Source organism: Sparus aurata, chromosome 6, assembly GCF_900880675.1.
Source record: "Sparus aurata chromosome 6, fSpaAur1.1, whole genome shotgun sequence".
NCBI classification, from domain to species: domain Eukaryota; kingdom Metazoa; phylum Chordata; class Actinopteri; order Spariformes; family Sparidae; genus Sparus; species Sparus aurata.
Genome location: NC_044192.1, coordinates 35,043,288 through 35,060,572, shown reverse-complemented (window position 1 = coordinate 35,060,572; position 17,285 = coordinate 35,043,288). Strand labels below are relative to the sequence as shown.

At 41.3% G+C, this 17,285-nt stretch overlaps 1 protein-coding gene across 2 annotated transcripts; it reads right to left on the bottom strand.

Annotated features, from left to right (window-relative positions):
• Positions 1-3,964: 3,964 nt before the first annotated feature.
• znf831 (zinc finger protein 831) lies at positions 3,965-16,952 on the bottom strand. Of its 2 annotated transcripts, none has more exons than XM_030421005.1 (4): positions 16,767-16,952; positions 10,577-14,924; positions 8,048-8,331; positions 3,965-5,808 (listed from the first exon to the last, which is right to left on the bottom strand). In XM_030421005.1, exons 2-4 carry the CDS (start codon positions 14,874-14,876, stop codon positions 4,951-4,953), a joined length of 5,442 nt encoding a protein of 1,813 aa, XP_030276865.1. In that variant the 5' UTR covers positions 14,877-14,924; positions 16,767-16,952; the 3' UTR covers positions 3,965-4,950. The 2 variants fall into 2 exon arrangements, with proteins under 2 accessions (XP_030276865.1, XP_030276864.1); XM_030421004.1 differs by having other exon boundaries at positions 16,293-16,951.
• Between the last annotated feature and the right edge of the window lie 333 nt (positions 16,953-17,285).

The window sequence follows — 17,285 nt, the reverse complement described above, 5'->3', positions numbered from 1 at the left end:
ATTGCGGTATAAAAACGCCAAGCTTATCTACCGTACGTATTTCGTACATAATATGGTGTTGAGAGTGTGTTGAGCCTATAAAGCCGCTTCTCTGCCCGCTATGGCTCCACTCTGTCTCTCACAGAGGAAGAGACAGAGAGAGAGAGAGAGAGAGAGAGAGAGAGAGAGAGAGAGGGAGAGCTGCCTTATCTGGAACTCCTCCATGCACGTAGATGAGACTTGACAGTGGAGCGACTTGAACCTTTGTGAGTTATAAATCCATTAACATAACTTCCTTGTGAGGGCTAACAAGTCGCCTTCCACGTATTCAACGTGCTTAAATATGAGTCATATTTCAGAAGAGCGCCCATTTGTGCTTGTTAAGCTAACTGCTTGTTAATGAGAGTTAGGAATAATCTGACAACTGTCTGTGTCGGCTGTTTATCTTGCCACAAATCTTAAACTTCTTTCAGATATTGAGTTTTCTGTGACTTTGCTGTTGTAAACATTGCTGTTCCTACTAACTGTCAAAGTAGCTGTCACAGTAGTCATTTCTTGGTTTTGTCACATTTTTAGAAGTGTAGCCTGTATTTCTAGTTCGCACTTATAATAATAATAATAATAATAAAAATAATAATAAACCAGTGTTTTATTGCTTTTTAAGAATTGCAGCTGAATTGCATATCTTCTAAACCTATCAAGGGCGTAACCATGGTATAGATATTGGGGGGGTCCAAATGAGAGCCCTTCCCCTGAATTTTGTTTATATTTCCCACAATTCTATGATTTTCTATATATGAAAATTAACGTATTTAGAAGTTTTGAGGACAACACTGACCATTTGAATTCACATGTAAAGGAATATTCTGTGAAATTCTCTGCGACAGTGGATGCCCCTCCACTTTGTTTTGTATTGGTCAGTTGTTCACTGTTTGCTGATTTTAAACACACCTACCAATTACAATTATGACTTTTCCAGTAGTAGTAGTACTAGTTTTATTTACTGCTGACATGTAGACCTAGGTTAAAACTAATGTTATCAAGCTGTTTAAGTTCTCATTCAAATTTCTCACCTGATCATCTGTATCCCCAGAGCATGTCCGTGCCTGGCCACTGCTTTCACCGTGCCTCTCCCTCTCCCTGTGTCTCTGTGCTGCCTACATTGTGACCAGATACCATTATTTTACCAGAAGAACAATGACTGACCTTGATGATCATTTTAATTTTCACTCCTGTCCCGTCCCAATCCCACAGAAAAAAATCTTGTCCTGTCCCACTCCTGTGCCGTTCCCATTTTTTTTTTCTAGTCTTTAGGCAATACACTGAATTTAATTTGATCTTCTCCCCATTCTTTTTAGATTACTGTGTGTTCTGCATTGTTACTTCAAAAGATATGGCAACATGAACAGTTCATCTGTGGTAATATAGGGATACATTTAGTGCCTTAATCAAAACAAAATCTTTCACTAAAGGGCGCAAAACACAAATTTAAATGCACATTTCAATGGGAATGTATCAAGGTTATTAACCTTGTTATTATTATCATGGTCTAAGCCTAATTTATACTTTTTGAGTTGGCTAACAAATGATAACTGACCAGTTGCACTTACAAAAATTAATATTAACTAATGCTGAAGATGACTAAAATATTATTTTCACCACCATTATCTACCTGGATATTGCTGGACTGAAAGGCCTCTGCCTCTGGGTCGGGGTCTGGGTCTGTCAGGGTCAGGGTCAGGGTTTGGGGGATTTCTCGCCTCTCTGCATGTCTTTAGTTCCTCGTTTTCTTCATGCATGATTGCTCATGTGCACAAATCTGTAGTTTTACCACTGTGTTTTACTCCCTTCTTACAAATGATACAGGTCGCCGTTGTGTCATTTTTGGCCTGAAAATGTGACCACACAGCTCCTCTTCCTCTCTGCCACTCCTCGGCTCCGTCTATGTGCTGTTCGCATGCTGCTAGCCGAGCCTCTTTCATTGTGCTGCTCTATGGAGCCAGAACAGTCTCATAATGGATAAATGCACAGATAAAGGAATCAATGCACGAAAAAGGACTCACAAATGTATTTGGGGTGTTGTATAGATATATGACTCGATACACAAATGCATCTTCAGTGCACACACAAATATGCTTCAATCTATATATAAATAAAAAAAAAATCACATATAAAAATAAGCACACAAATATTTCTTGTTTTAAATATATGCAATAAAAACTCACAAATGTACAAATCGTCAGTTATATGCAATTTTCATCAGATACATATTTGGAAGTTGTTATATTGATATATGAATTGTCAAACGCGCATTTGTCTTAGTGCTTTTAATTTGTAAACCTCCCTGCATTTGTGTGCGGATTTTTGAGACTCATCTAGCACGTTTTTTCTACAAGGGGGTCGTCTGCGGCCAATCATATGTCTCACTCCTTTACAGCCAATCACATGAGTGCCTCCCCAGGAGGGGTTTTTAACTGACGTCATTACAGCGCGCAACGGATCTAGGAGTTTACACATGGTTCATAGCGGTAGTCAGCTTTGCTCTTCCAGTTGAACTTGGTGTTTACGCTAGTGTAGCTGTCATGATCGCACTAAAAACCGGCTTTTAACACAAAGAGAGCGTCAAAATGGACGAAAATTGGAGGTGAATACACAGTACGGATGTTTTAAAAAGTTGTGAGGACAGTTCTCACAGTGCCTCACCCATCAGTTCTCACGGAGTGGGCAGATGACATGAAGCAATGGCCCGACGTTAGCTACATCAACATAGTTAATTATCTGATATCATCTGAAGGTGTTGACGGCAGAGAATTACGTAGTTACAAAAGCACAGAAGCATACAACTACCTGCACAGTAACAAAATAGGGAAAGTACTGTTGAAGAAACACAGCGAGTTTATATTTCTGAAGGAAGGCAGCAGTAGCGCCCAGCCAGAGTGTCAATCAAGCTAAACATACAGGGTGGATAATGCTGAAGGAAAGTGAAGTCGTGAAGACAAGCGGCTGCTCGTGCATTGCCGGGTTAGGGAAGTCATCCGGTCATGCAGCAGCTATACTGTGGAAGACATTCATGAACCCAAATATTTATTTTAGTGTCAAAGCCGCGAACCACGCTAGTCTCCGTTCCTCCTTCCTCAGCATGGCGTGTAGGGCGCAGGGCACAACCATGTTTGTCTAAGTGGTTGATGTTCTACACAAGACGTTTCTGAAAAAACCTTCAATTTGAATTGTTGTGGCAACCAACAACGGCACATGTTGTACCTGAGCTCATTTTAAAAACAATTTAGCGTTTGTGACATAACGCTAGTTGTTTAGGGCTAGCTTAGCGGCAGCAGTCAGTCATGCAGTTGCAAGGCAACCAGAGACAGAACACCGCCAGTGGACATTTTGTACATTTGTGAATTTTTATTGCACATATTTAAAACAAGAAATATTTGTGTGCGCATCACAAATATGTTTACAAATCTTATTTTCATATGTGATTTTTTTTTTACTTATATATGGATTGAAGCATATTTGTGTGTGCATTGAAAATGCATTTGTGTATCGAGTCACATATATATAACACTCCCCAAATACATTTGTGAGTCCTTTTTCGTGCATTCCTTTATTCCTTTATGTGTGCATTTATCCATTATGAGACTGTTCTGGCTCCATAGCTGCTCCGCTCTGTGATGAGCAGCACTTGAAAGCAGCGGACACAGACAGCAGGTCCGCCACTTTAATGAAACCGCCGCAGTGCATAAGGGAGAGAAATTCAAACTAAAGTATCGATGTCATTACACTGGTATCAATTAAATAACAATACCAACGCTGGTATCAATGTTATCAATATTTAGATTCGATCCGCCCACCCCTAGTTCCCGCTCTCATCTGCTCCAGTTAACTTTAGCCCGTGACCTGTGGGCCTCTTATGGGCGCAACCAAGTTTACAATTGGGGGGGGGGTTAGGAAATAAAATAAAGAGGAAATAACAAGACAGATCTGTTGACATATTTAACATATTTTTTACTGTATATTGTGGGGGACAGATTCATTTTCAGTCATTTTCTCAATATTTGGGGGGACACGACCCCCCCAAAGGATGCGTGGTTACGCCCATGCTCAGTATTATGATAATGTGAATAAACTCATGTTGACAATAATTTGTTGACACAAAAGAAATGGCAATTGCATTTCACTCACAGCTACACAAGATGCACAACTAAGTAGTTAGCTTTCTATAAGTACTTTGTTTATTAATTTTACATTAATTAATCTACATATTGTGTTATTATGGCCTGAAAAAAATGTTGACGTGCACTGTGCCCGCGCACGTACTGCCCTTTCCTGACTTTGAGCCCCTGCCTCTCTATAATCATGTGCACGTCCCTGCTCTGTAGTCTGGTGGTATGAAACATTACAAGCAATGTTGATGACTTTAGCTTTCTCCACAAAGTTAGTAGTACTGAGCAACCACATCTGTTACTCACATGTATCCTACAGTAGATATATGAATGGCACTAAAACAGCCATTAGCCTACTTTGTACCACCATCATTATATTCCTAATCTCACATAGCCACAAAAAGGTCAAGAGGCGATGGTGTTCATACCACTTTGTTGTTACCACTTTTTATTTATTGAATTATTTTGGAGTAACTGCCAGCTATGGTGGCTTTGCAGCTGTTTTGTGACTGGTTTGTTGATTTATGGGGTTCTTTTTGACCACGTGAAAAATAATAGCTGAAATTCAAAAGTTGCCAATTTACATTTGAATGTATTATTTGTAATGAGAGATATGAAAAGTAATTGAAAGTTCATATTTCATTAATATTTCAACTTAATTTGAGTTTACACATGTAGTTCTTTGGCTCTGTCCACTAACTTAAACTATCCATAGACATTATTTCTCCCTCCAGAGCAATTGTGCCTCTAAAAAAATATATCTCTACAGCAGAAAAAACTCCAAATAACATATGTGTATGTTCACCTAAAGCTCAATGATTAACTTCCCTTCATCGTCACTACTGCTGGTGTCGTCTGTGTCATCCTGGCAGCTTTGAACAGGTCTTATTCCGATGGTCAGACACTCAGCTGGCTGGTAGCCATGAAACTGGCCAGCAAAGAGAAAAGACTGGTATTTAGAGTTAGGGTTGGTAATGTCAGATCTTCCAGAGTTACTGCTCTGACTGGTGTCATCATTTGGTGCCTTAGCCTTGGTTTCCTGGTAATCAATAGGTTGTGGGTATGTGAAAGTCTTGGATGGCAGGAGAGTGTTATCCAGCATGTTGTTGTTTGATGCCTGTCCATCCCCTGTTAATCCATCAGTAGCTCTGTTGACTTGAGCAGGATAAGACACTTGAGTGGGGTGTGTACTAGATGCTGTCTTGACATCAAGAAAGAGACTTTTGTGACTTCCTAACGTTAAGTTAGTACAACAGCTTGCTGCTGTGACCTTGTTGCCTGCAGTGGTGTTTCCTTGTTGAAGATCTGGAGTGATGCTGGTCTGTTTATGTGAAAATGTTTTAGTTTGTTGAGGCTTAGACTCAATTTGTGAAAAGGCATGTTGTGCTTCTGTTAATTGGGCCTGTGCTTTCATGAGTTGACTTGAATTTTTTTCACAAAAGACGTGTGTTTGTTGGTCATGGATGATGCCGCTTTCCCATTGTTGTTGTGAGAAATAGACGCTGCTCACTTCTGTTGGGGGCTTTGGTGAATTGAAAAGGCTAGTCTGACATATCTGTTGAGGGGACTCAGGTATTCCAGTGTGTCTCTGGGAAAGATGTGTATGCTGCTTCGATAGCCAAGAGTTTTTTAAGGAATCCACCTTAGCCTTTTTGTCTTCTCCCTGTTAATAAAAGATGAATATGGGTAGAAATACTACAATCATAGCATCACAATCATACATTCTCCTCCTTGAACCCTTTGATTAGCTATCAGATTGTTGAAGCATTCATTGTTCTTCAACTATTCATATACATCGTGAAGTTTGAAATAATCTGGAAGAAATTCTGCCATGAAACAGAATTATGCTTATGTAACTGACAGAGCTGGCCCGAGGCATAAGCGAACTAAGCGGCCACTTGGGGCCCCTTGACCACCAGGCGGCCCCAAGGGAAAAAAAAAATATAACTTTTTTTTTTTTGTTTACATTTAACAAGTAACATGAATTAATGAATAATTTAAGACAAGATCATTCTGATTTCATGATCAATATACCTTCCTACAACTGTAGTGTCTGCCACCATTTGAGTCATGCGCATAAACTAGACACCTCGTGTGCAGAGACAAAGCAAGGATGGATTTTGGATGGAGTTCCTCTGAATGAACCTGAATGACCCAAGAGGTGAAGGGGCCCTGAAGCCCAAGTCGTGTCGTGAAGTCACTACCCCAGCAAGTCAAAAAGCAAAAGGCTATGAATCTGAATGAATCTCCAGACCCCCCTTCCCCAATTGCACCCACTTTCATACAAATAAGGGGTGGGGGATCCTTATGCATCTGTGCCCAGGGGGACAGTAGTTCACAATCTTTCACTGTATTAATACAATTTATAATTTAACATTATAGTGTGACATTTGTGTCAATAAATGTCAAGCACAGGTGACTCCGCAGTAGTGGGAGGGGGGCCTCAAATCAAATTCTGCTTAGGGCCCCCAAAAGGCTTGGGCCGGCACTGGTAACTGATGTCAGCTGCCTAGTCCTGGTATTGTGATAATGAACCGCCGATGTTTTAAAATTTGGCAAATGGTGCATGAAGCCTCATGATTTGTTTCAAATTTGCCACAATGTCTGGCTCTTTGATAAACATTTTTATTTAGCAAATTTGCCATGATGTGTAAATCTTTTTCCTTTTTGTTCAGCACATATTGGGAATCATATATTAACTGTGCTGCAAATATTCCATGAGAAAAACCCAAAAACCTGGCTTGGGTTTCTTTTTTGGAAAACGTCTTTAAAAAAAATGAACTAACAACCCATTCTGCCAGAAACCTGCTTGCACATGATCTCTGGATCAGTGCAGCCTAAATATATCTTGTGGTGAGGGATTTGGGGAAAGATTTAGGGGTTAAGAATAATTAAAACAATAAAAAGTATTTAGAAAGAATGCCAAATTGGAAAGAATCCTTACTGCGCAATTTCTCTATCCCCTGTCTGCAGCTGACAGATGTTCTTGATGTGTTTACTTGTTGTGTCTGAGCTGTATTATAATTTGCCTTTTAACATTTTTCACTTTAAATGATGTGTGGAATATAAACACTCACAGAACAAACTTTTGCACACCAGTGGATGGACATGTTTGAAGGGGAAGGCCAAGGGTTGGGAAAAACAGAACAAAGATTCCCGCAAACTGTCCTCTCTGCATCAGGAAAAAATGTTTCAGCAAAGTCAAGCCCCTCCTGGTGAACCACCATGGGACCTTAAAATATATGTGTGGTAGTGAATGGTGAGGGACAAATCATTTTTTTCAATTCATAAGATAATTATTCAACTTGGGAAGGTTGCAATTTGAGGTATAGGACTGTGAAAATATTTAATTAAAAAAACTATACACCCAACAATCCTGTCAGTGGCTTTGTCTTGTTTAACATTCTCTGAAACCTAAAACTAAAAACCTTGTAGTGCTGGCCCTGTGTAATAGCTAGCTCACAATACTCTCCCTTTTTCGCTGGCCTAACAGCTGTATTCAATATGCCAGCCTTTTTGTGATTTTCCTCTTTTTTAAACACTTTTGAATTGAGCGATACACTATAGTTTACTGAGTGGTTTCACACAGAACTAAATGGTATTCTACTTTTTGACAAACCAACTTTTTTGTCTCGCAAAATTATCTTTTAAATTGACAAACATCATAGGTGTAATTCATGGAACTATACAAACATGCATTGGTCTCTCTCCAGTGGCCACTGTGCAATTTCTTTTTAAAATAAGGTCCCTTGGGGCACACTAGAAAGGGCAGGACTTCGCCTCTCTATTAAGGGGACAGGAGTTTTTTTGTTCTGGAATGTAAACACTAAAATATCAAGAACAAAACAATTTGATAGCAAACATGTATCCAGTGAGCAGGGAATTAACTCATTCAAACTCACCTCAGTCTTTGTTATGTCTTGTAAACTTGTGTATCTGCAGTTAGACTTGGTCCTGCCCAACTGTCCTGGCTCCATGTCTATCATAATTCCTTCATTCTTATCCTCTCCCACTACCTCTCCCCCACTCTGACCCTCCATGCAGTCGTGGTTTGTTGCTCCAGCCTCTTGGCTCTGCTTTGGCCTCCAATCTGTGCTGTTTGGCTGCCCAGGGGTCCCTCCATGTCCCAGTGTCTGCAGCTCCTTCTGGGCTGCACATCCCACCAGTGAGTCTCCATCCATGAGCCCTAGAAAAAGAAAGAAGTTTCCTTTAGAACAGTGAATCCACAATGTTGTAGCCTGCCAGTCAGTTTAAGCCTAGTAAAGGTTATACACCTTATGTAAAGACCTGAATGTAGAAATTATAGCTGTTGGTTAAAACTTTTGGATAAAAGTACAACAAAAATATAAATATATGTGATATAAACATGGATTAATCTGATCAGATATAATATGCATTGGAAGATATATATTAACAGTAATTGTGTTGATGAAAAACAAACAGGCTTGTAGAATATATTTTGTCCGGCAAATGCTTAGTGCATAGGGCTGTCAGAAAGTTCACATAGACCAGCACCACCCTGCCGCCTTCTCCTTCCCAGTCCACTGCCTTTAAGGATATACAATTTAATATTTCTGCAGTAAAGTGTATGAAAACAACAGAGAACTCAGAGAAATTCTAATATTCTCCTGTTGTTAACATCACCAAGCTTATATCTTTGTTTTGATTAAGATATTCCTAGCAGCAGAAGTTACATACTGTGCATTTAGTTATCCATCAATCGCCTGCATAATGCTACTGAAAAACTAGTGGCAAGAGAGTGACCTTTATCCCTTAACCTGGCAACAATAATAATAAAGGAAAATTTAATTTACAGTGAACACATTTTCAGGACTACCATGTGAATGAACTCAAGTGTCATTGACATGTCTTTCAAGGACAGGAACAAGACCCTTGTGTTTATCCTCTCCTCCCCCGGGTGACCCTTTAACTTTGTTAATGTCTGTAATCCTTTAACTTAAAAAGTGATCAAAATGCTGTGTCCAGGGATGGCGGTCGAGGGATACTTTAAAATAATGAAGGACACTACAATCCTCTATGAAGCAGCTCACATGTCAGAGTAGTTTGGTATTAAAGTCAAAATTAGAACCACGTGGACTGGTTTTTACCATTATTTCATTTGATTATGAATAGATTTTAGGCAGTGTTACAGATGTTCACAAATGAGATAATGTATTAAGCCCTTTAACCTAAAGAGTGATTACATTTCTGTATCCAGTGATGGGGAATGAATGACAAAATTAGAGCCACATGGACAGGTTTTGACCATGATTTCATTTGATTATGTAGAGATGTTTAGGCAGATTGACATTTTATTATTTAATCTATAATTAAAATAGTTGATGCTAGCGCATTTAATTTCTTTGGCAAAGACCAAAATTACCTCCACATAATAATTAGTTTTTCATGATTCTGCTTAACACAAAACCAACTTCGATAAGGCTTCACTCTGTAAATCAGTGACCAAGCACTGCCATCTTGTGGCAAAATCTGGCTTCTGTCTTGAAAGGTGCTTAGATGAAAACTTGATAGTAAAAGCAAATGCAGTGCAGAATGTACTGAAACCTGACACTGTTTGCATCCTCACCAGAACAAAAGTAATTATAGCTCTTTCTACAAATATATTTGAATGTATATATGTATGAAGATACTAAAACTTGACACAGTGCCCTTCCACAAGGCAGAGCCTCAAGATACTGTAATAACAGAGGAGGCCCAAATTAACACAAACTGTACTCAGTCAACCCTAGAGTCTTGCAGCCCCCTGGGGCCATAAAAATTCTGCCTTGTATTTCAGAATCTTTTTTGCCAACAGCCTGGTCTTCTCCAGCAATATACATGATCAGATAGAAGACTTAGCAAAACATATTTTAAAGAATCTCTTCCCTGTACATTATCTATAGGCCCCTTCCCTAATCCATATAGCTATTCATTCCAGTATAATTTTGGGCCCTCCACCCTTGAGGGCTGTGTATACTCACTTCCCTTTACCACCTCAATAATCATAGCATCAGTTAAAGGATATACCATGTAACAATCTGCATTAAAATATCCATAGACAATTGGACCTTTGTTACACTTTTTTTTTAAGTTATTCCAAGTGTTTCTAGCAGTGTTCAAAGCAGAGAAAGGTAATGGTGCATTTGATTTGGAAACATGTTGCTACAGGGACACATTAAAACGTTACCTCATCCTCTTTTCTAAAACACATCAGAAAACTGAAGACAACAATTCCCATGATCCAACACTAATTCACAACGTCATTGTTTTAATTAAAAGACCTCTTGTGGCAATTTTTACATGTTTGTCTAAATCCAGTGTGCTGGGGTACAGAACCAAGTCAATGACAAAAAGTCAAACACTGCACTGTATATTCCATCCATCCAGACCCAATTAGGAGCACTTAATTTAATTAAAATAGTCATATTCACCTGTAGTAGGGCTCTGAATACTACACATAGATGGGATGTCTTTGGATCTCTCCACCTGGATGTTAGAAGACACTGAAGCAAAGTGGCCAAGTTGTTTTTCTGAGTGGGCTGAGCGGATTATATCACTTAGAGACATTTCCTGTGAAGGGTCAGAACTGTCCATATGGCTCACCCTGTCACATCCCATGTCTGCATGTTTAGATGAATTCAGACCCTCTGATGATGTAGATCCCACTGGATTATTGCAGTTGATTGATGCTTGTGGGTTCAGTGGTCGCAGAGTTTTGCATTTATTGATGAAAAATGAAGAAACTGCACCAGGACATGCAGAACTGGAGGACTGAATGTTCTGGGTTTCTCCACTTTGTAACTTGCTGCTCTTGTGCAAAGAAGCCTCACCCTTTACATTCATTATGCCGACATTATGTGTGGTTTCTTGATTTTTAAGTTTTAGTTCTTTTCTCAGTAAATCAATTCCCGTGTTATTTTGATCTACTGTGCTGAGAGAGAGAGAGTTCCTGCTGAGGCTGTGTTGGCCAGAGAGTGTGTGAGAGACCGCTCCACCTTTGCTAACCCTCCAGTCTAGCAAAAGTTGTTCATTAGCACAATGATTGAGAGAAAGGGCATGTTCCTCCTCTGAAGTTTGACTTCCTCCTGACTTTACACCTTTGAGTGAAGCAGCAGTTGACATAATATTGCCCATACAGCTTTGAGTCTCTGTGACTGTATGACTGTATTCATGTGGGCGTTGCGACAAGCCAAGTGCTTCAGGAGGCTTTGATTCAGCAGATACCGTAGCCTGAGTAGAATTACTGTCGAGATTCGGCTCTGCTTTTCTAGTTTGTACAGACAGTGGAGGTTTTATTCCCTCCATGTTCACTGTGCGCAAAGACTCATTTTGGTACGAGTCTTTCTGATGTCTTGACTGTTGATAGTCACTTCCCTCGCTACTTTTCATGATGAATGAGCTTTCAGCTTTATTCTGGATCACAGTATCCACACCATGTCTCTGTGAGAGGGTGCTAGCTTCTGGCCTCTCAATCTGGGGTTCAATGAGAGCCAGCTGCTCGTCAGATATGATCTGGAGGCAGATCTGGAGGTCTGCTGTGTGAACATGAAACACGTTCTGAGCAGCTGGCTGCATCTGGTCAAACGATATGACCTGACATGGTACAACTGGGGCTTTTGAGCTGGCATTTACATGACTTAACTGGTCTGATGCTGCCGAGACTTGAGTGTGTGAGAGAGTAGAGTAAGGCCGAGGTTGATCTTGTGAGAAAGCTATAATGGTGGCAGCAGATGTCTGATGTCTGTTTGCTGCGGTTATGGTAGGTGTTGCAGTGAAGTTTGTAACCACGGGTGCAACAGGTCTGGGTATCTGCATAGGTCCTAAGCCTCCTCCAGATTTTGAGTGCTGTATTGAAGTGCTACATAATCCTGCTTGATAACCTTTTACGCAGGTTGTGGTTATTGTGGTTGCTGCAAATTGCCTGTGCACCTCAGCCCTTGTAGATGTCACATTTTTATTGAGAGTTGATTTGTCAGCCTGACAAAGGGTTGTGGCTGTAAAAGGCAAGAAAAACTGGCCTTGTGTGGAGCTGGGAGCATTTGTCTTTTTAATATCACAACTCTGCATCAACAGTGAGGTAACCGCATCAGGACATTTCTTTTCAGAAGTTGTGACTGAGGTTGGGGTTTTCTCAGTGTGAGATGATGGCAGAGAGGAGTTGAAATTGTAGTCATCAGCCCCTGTTGGAATATCCAGAGCCTGCAGTGAAGGATTTGATTCAGGTTCAGGAGCACTGGGTAGCTTTAGCTGATACTTGGGCAGGAAGCTGGTCTTCCTATTGGAGGCAGTGGAAGTGGCTGGCGAGGTGCTAACAGACGGTGTAATTGCATTGATTATGCATGGTGGGAATAGAGCTCCTTTCACTTGAGTATGTTTTGCATCTTTTTCAGGGTTAATATAATTAAGATTTGTATCCTTAGGTGCATTACTGGTGACAGAGGAAGGCAAGTTAGTCAGTGTGTTTGGATTAGTATCCATCTCTAGGGTGCAAATTATTTTCTCATCTGTTTTCTGCTTTTTCCTGTCAGAGGGAGTATGGGCTCTACAGAGCTGCAAGCTGGAGTCGGTATGTTTGTCTTCATTTGTAAGTCTCACATCCTCTGCTCTGCTCATACTGGTTGTTTTGTTGCTAACCAGTGATTCAGTTATAGGTAATGGTAGTATTGACAAAGACAGATTTCTTGAGAGTGTGCTCTTGAGAGAGCTCCCTGGGGTATGAAGCGGCTTATTTTGAGAGTTTAGATTTAGTTTAGAGTAGTTTAGATCCACAGTAGAGCCAAGGGATAGTTTGGAATTTGGGTAGTCTGGACGATATACTGTTGTACTGCTGCTGGTAAAGATCATTGTTGAGCTTGTTGTTGCCTCAGACTCATTGTGGACCGACGGCCTCTTTTGAACAGCCTCATGTGTTGGGTTTGTTGAACATTTCCTGCCTTTGATAACATTGTCTTCACCACCTTCCTCTGCAGTGTAGAGCTTCTTAAACGTCCCTCCCCCATACATGTACCACTTGTTGTAGGCAAACTTTTGTGCTTTCTTCCTGCGGAACTTTCTATTGCTTGGCTCTCCACAAATGTCACCACCGTCCCCATCACAGCTCAGACTGCCAGTGCACGCCTCCTCCACAGATGAATTCATGAAGAGACCATCTGTTGCGTGGTTGCAGTCTACGGCTGCCTGCCGGACCAGTGGGCGGTGGGTGGATGACTGCTGGTTCACAGGTTTCATTGTGAAACCTGTTGGATTGATCTGGCCAGAGCTTCCCCTCCGGACAACTGTTCCATAATCACTCTGGAAGGAAGAGGTTTGGCTGCTCCTCTCAGGCTGCAGGAGGGTAACACTGAAAGGGAGGGAGTTGCTTCGGGTTAAGGGAGCATGCTCCATGGTGGTGGAGTGCTGAGTGGGCACAGAGCTGTAGTAGCCGGGTTTCCTGTTTCTTTGGAGCCCAACATTCAGAGCCTTATTGATCCTCATGTCAAAGTGAAAGGAGTCCTTGTACGTGTAAGGCATAGGGAGGTCGATACTGCCCTGTTTTGACAGAACTGTCTTCCTAGGCCTTACATTCTCCAGCTGTTTGTCCTCCACAACAGCTGTATTTTCCGATATCAGCTTAGATATACGCTCCTCCAATGTCTTATGCTTCTGCTTCCTTGCAGTGTCTTTGGCTTCCTGCCCACCTTGGACTGGTTGTGACTGTGTTTGCATGCTGGTGGTTTCTTCAACATGCTCCTTGGTGGATTCGGTGAGGAAATCCATACTGTGATCGGGTAAAATGTTGCCAGGGCTTGGGTTGTGGTCACTGCTCTCACTGAAGCCTGAGTCTGTGCTTTCATGGCTCTGGGATTTCCCTCTGGCTACAGAGCTCTCCCACTGATTGGAGAACAGAGTGGCCTCCTGTCTCTGAAGGGGAAGATGTCGACTGGCAGTTAGTGTTTGTTTTTTATTTTCTAGCCTCTGTTTTTCCCCTTTTATTGTTTCTTTTCCACTTTCATTTGGTTCTTTGGTCTTGTGATCTGTAGGGGTCAACTCATTCTGTTCACCAACAGCAGCATGCGTCTTTACAGAGCAGACAATTGCAGGACTGACCGGACAGTTGACCTCAGCAGCAGGTTGTGTGGCCTCCTCTTCTCTGCTGCCTGACTCCTGGCTGTGCTCATCCAGAGACAAACTGGAGGTGCAAGTCTCTCTGGAGCTGGACAAGGTCTCTAGGCTGCCCAGGCTGCTCTGCTCTGACTCAGATGAGAGGCGAGCATGAGCCTGAGTACGCTTATGTTTGTAGAGGTTGCTCTGAGTCTTGAAAGAAATTCCACAAATAGTGCAGGGATAAGGCCGCTCCCCGGTGTGGCAGCGGAGATGCTTCTCCAGCACACTCGGCTTCATACAGTCCCGTCCACAGTGAGGACACACATGCTTTCCTGAAGACTTAGGTCTAACTGCAGGAGAGGCAGCTGCCAGACTAAATCCACGTTGAGATTGCAGCCCACCAGCAATATGGAGTGTGAGACAAGGAAGCGTCCCCTTGGAGTAAAGCGGTGGCATGGCCAGATGGAGTGTGGCTGGCTCCCGGGCAGCTGCAGGAGGCTGGGGGTAAGGCTGTGCTGGTAGAGCAGGCACTGTGTGGATGTAAACAGCCGTCAGAGGGGTCTGTATTTCCATCCTTTTTTCTGTCTGCGCTGCTACAGAGTTGATGTGCACTGGAGCATGCGCCAATCCTGGCTTGCTTGTCTCCATGGTAACACTGCTGCTGTCGTGATATACTAGCGCCAGGTCTCTAATAACCTGTAAGATAAGAACATGTTGTATTACACCTCTGCTTTGCCACATAGCAAAGGAGCAGATCTGTCTATGTGATCGTGGATGTCTCTAGGTCTTGAAAAGTTAATTCCTAGTGAATATTTTGCAATTGTTCCAGTGGAACAAAGAAAAGCGATGCATAATAAATGTACTTAAGCAGTTAATGATAATAGACATGCAGTACCGTTAATGACAGATGGCTAGTAAAGCAATTAATCCAGTTTGGATCTCTCCTTTATCTAAACTCAGTGACATTATTTTTGTCATGAGCAATAATAGCCAAGGTTACAAATTGCAGAGAGGAATAGATGTGTTCTGTACCGTTTCATTTAAAGAGCAGGTGGTGCAGGAATATAACTCAAGACATGGGTTTTTTTGCATGCAGTGGACACATATGAGACACAACATGGAGAGAAATGTTTATACACATGGAGAAGCAGGAGGTGATGTAGTAGACTGACTCACATCAGGAGAGGGATGAGGGAATGAGATCAGATTCTCCCATAATAGAGCAGAGGCTTTAATCTACCTAATTGAAATGTGTGCTGACATTAGCTGTTGCCTCTGCCACCCGTCTGCACCAATTAAATGGCAAAGCCTTAATATTTTCAGCAGTATGTGGTGGCTTTATCTCCTGTCATATTTATGCAGTAATCAAATCAAAACATAAAGCTACCTACATAAAAACATAAATGCTGTCATATTAGGTAGGGCACAGTTAATTTCCTGTTGCTGTGATGCGGCTTCTTTATGTATTGTGATTTTGCATAATTCAGCCTCAGGGCTACAGTTGGCATGCAGCACACTCTCTTAGTTACAGCATGAGTACACCCACGTCAGATACTTTTTGTAGTGCTGTGAAAAGTTTCTGTTCATATTCAAGTGAGTTCTCTCTTTAAAAAAAAAACATTATTTACATGGGAACTTCTACACTCTCACTGTTATGTACTTTCACTTCTTTACAGTTGTGTAACTTTGTCATTTTATTACATGCTGTACTTACAAATACAAATGCAGTGCAGTTTGAATCATTAAGAAGGGCATATTTTTTCTACAGTGACTTGTAGTTATTTCTAATGGTATACAACTGCGTCCTAGGGGGAAATGGGTTCAAAAAGAGGTCAAACTGTACTGAAAAACAGCCTCTGCTTACAGTCAGAATAAGATTAAGCAAAAATTGCAAGCATCAAAATGTAAATAAAAGAGGACTCTTTTATCATCTTGTTTCAGCTTGTCTACTCTATTAATCTCATTACTAAATTGCTCTGATCTTGTAAATGGATCATTTGAAAAATATGTGTTAATGTTGCCATCATATTAGAAGAGAGAGTAGGAACAGTAGAAGTCACTTACATTCTTGCTCTGCACTTCAATCAGCAACAGTTATCCAGTTTAGAAAAGTCTTCTCCACTGAACGGTCATATCCTCAGTGTACCTGCTCAGTTCAATCTGTTCTGACATCCAGACTGTGTGTTCTTCTCCATTCTGATTCTCTTGCACAGCTCTTTGACAGAATAATTTCTTGTCACGAGGAAGCGGAACAAATGCAAATGAGAGAGAAGATGTACTATGAAAGTGGTGAGGCAGAGAAGAGGAGAGTGAGGGAAGAAGAAGGGCTGGCTGGGTGGCTGGGTGGGTGTGTGGCTGTTAAACAAAGACTTCCGGAAGACAAGTTGAAAACATAGATTACACAGAGTGATCAGCAGGAGTGAAAGAGAGCAGAGGCCCTGAGCACAGATGGAGGGATTAAAAGGATGATACAAAGTGTTGTGCGGAAGTGAAAGCGACTGTTTGGAAGAGGAAGTGCAATTACAGAGGCAAGCTTACCTTCAACAAGCTGACTGACTGACTGACTTTACCATCAACAGTTTGAGGCGGTATCCAGCTCACTTTTATACTCGCTCTCCCACCTACCTACCTCCTCCCACGCACTGTATTTCATACACCCACATAGACAAGGGTGCAGCACAGCTAATGTTGATGTAGCAGCTTGGCAGCAAGTGCACTGCACAGCTCTCACTCTCTCAGACAGAGAACAAATGTATGAGTTGTGAGTGGCTGGAGTGAATTTCCCACCTCCTACCACAGCCCCCATTGCAATATTATCCTTTTGCACAGGTATATAAGTTCACACTGTACACAGTAGTACAATAGTACATTTTTAAAAAATCTAAATGTTTCATTTAAGGAATCTGAAAAATCCTAAGGATATTGTTTTCCTCAACATGTCATAGTGTACACCAGAACATTCACTCACAAAGATCTGTGAAATCAAGTCAGATTGTCATTGCTCCATGTCAATAAAGTAACACCTACAGGAGAAATTTGATCCCCGATTTGTACACA

What these genes read in the sequence shown, in the direction of transcription:
- znf831 (XM_030421005.1), bottom strand. Translation starts at nt 14,876, where the DNA reads ATGGAGACAAGCAAGCCAGGATTGGCGCATGCTCCAGTGCACATCAAC. An exon ending in TATTCAGAGCCCTACTACAG is followed by an intron (nt 8,332 to 10,576) that starts GTGAATATGACT and finishes TTCTTTTTCTAG; the next exon opens with GGCTCATGGATGGAGACTCA. An exon ending in AAGACATAACAAAGACTGAG is followed by an intron (nt 5,809 to 8,047) that starts GTGAGTTTGAAT and finishes TTTTATTAACAG; the next exon opens with GGAGAAGACAAAAAGGCTAA.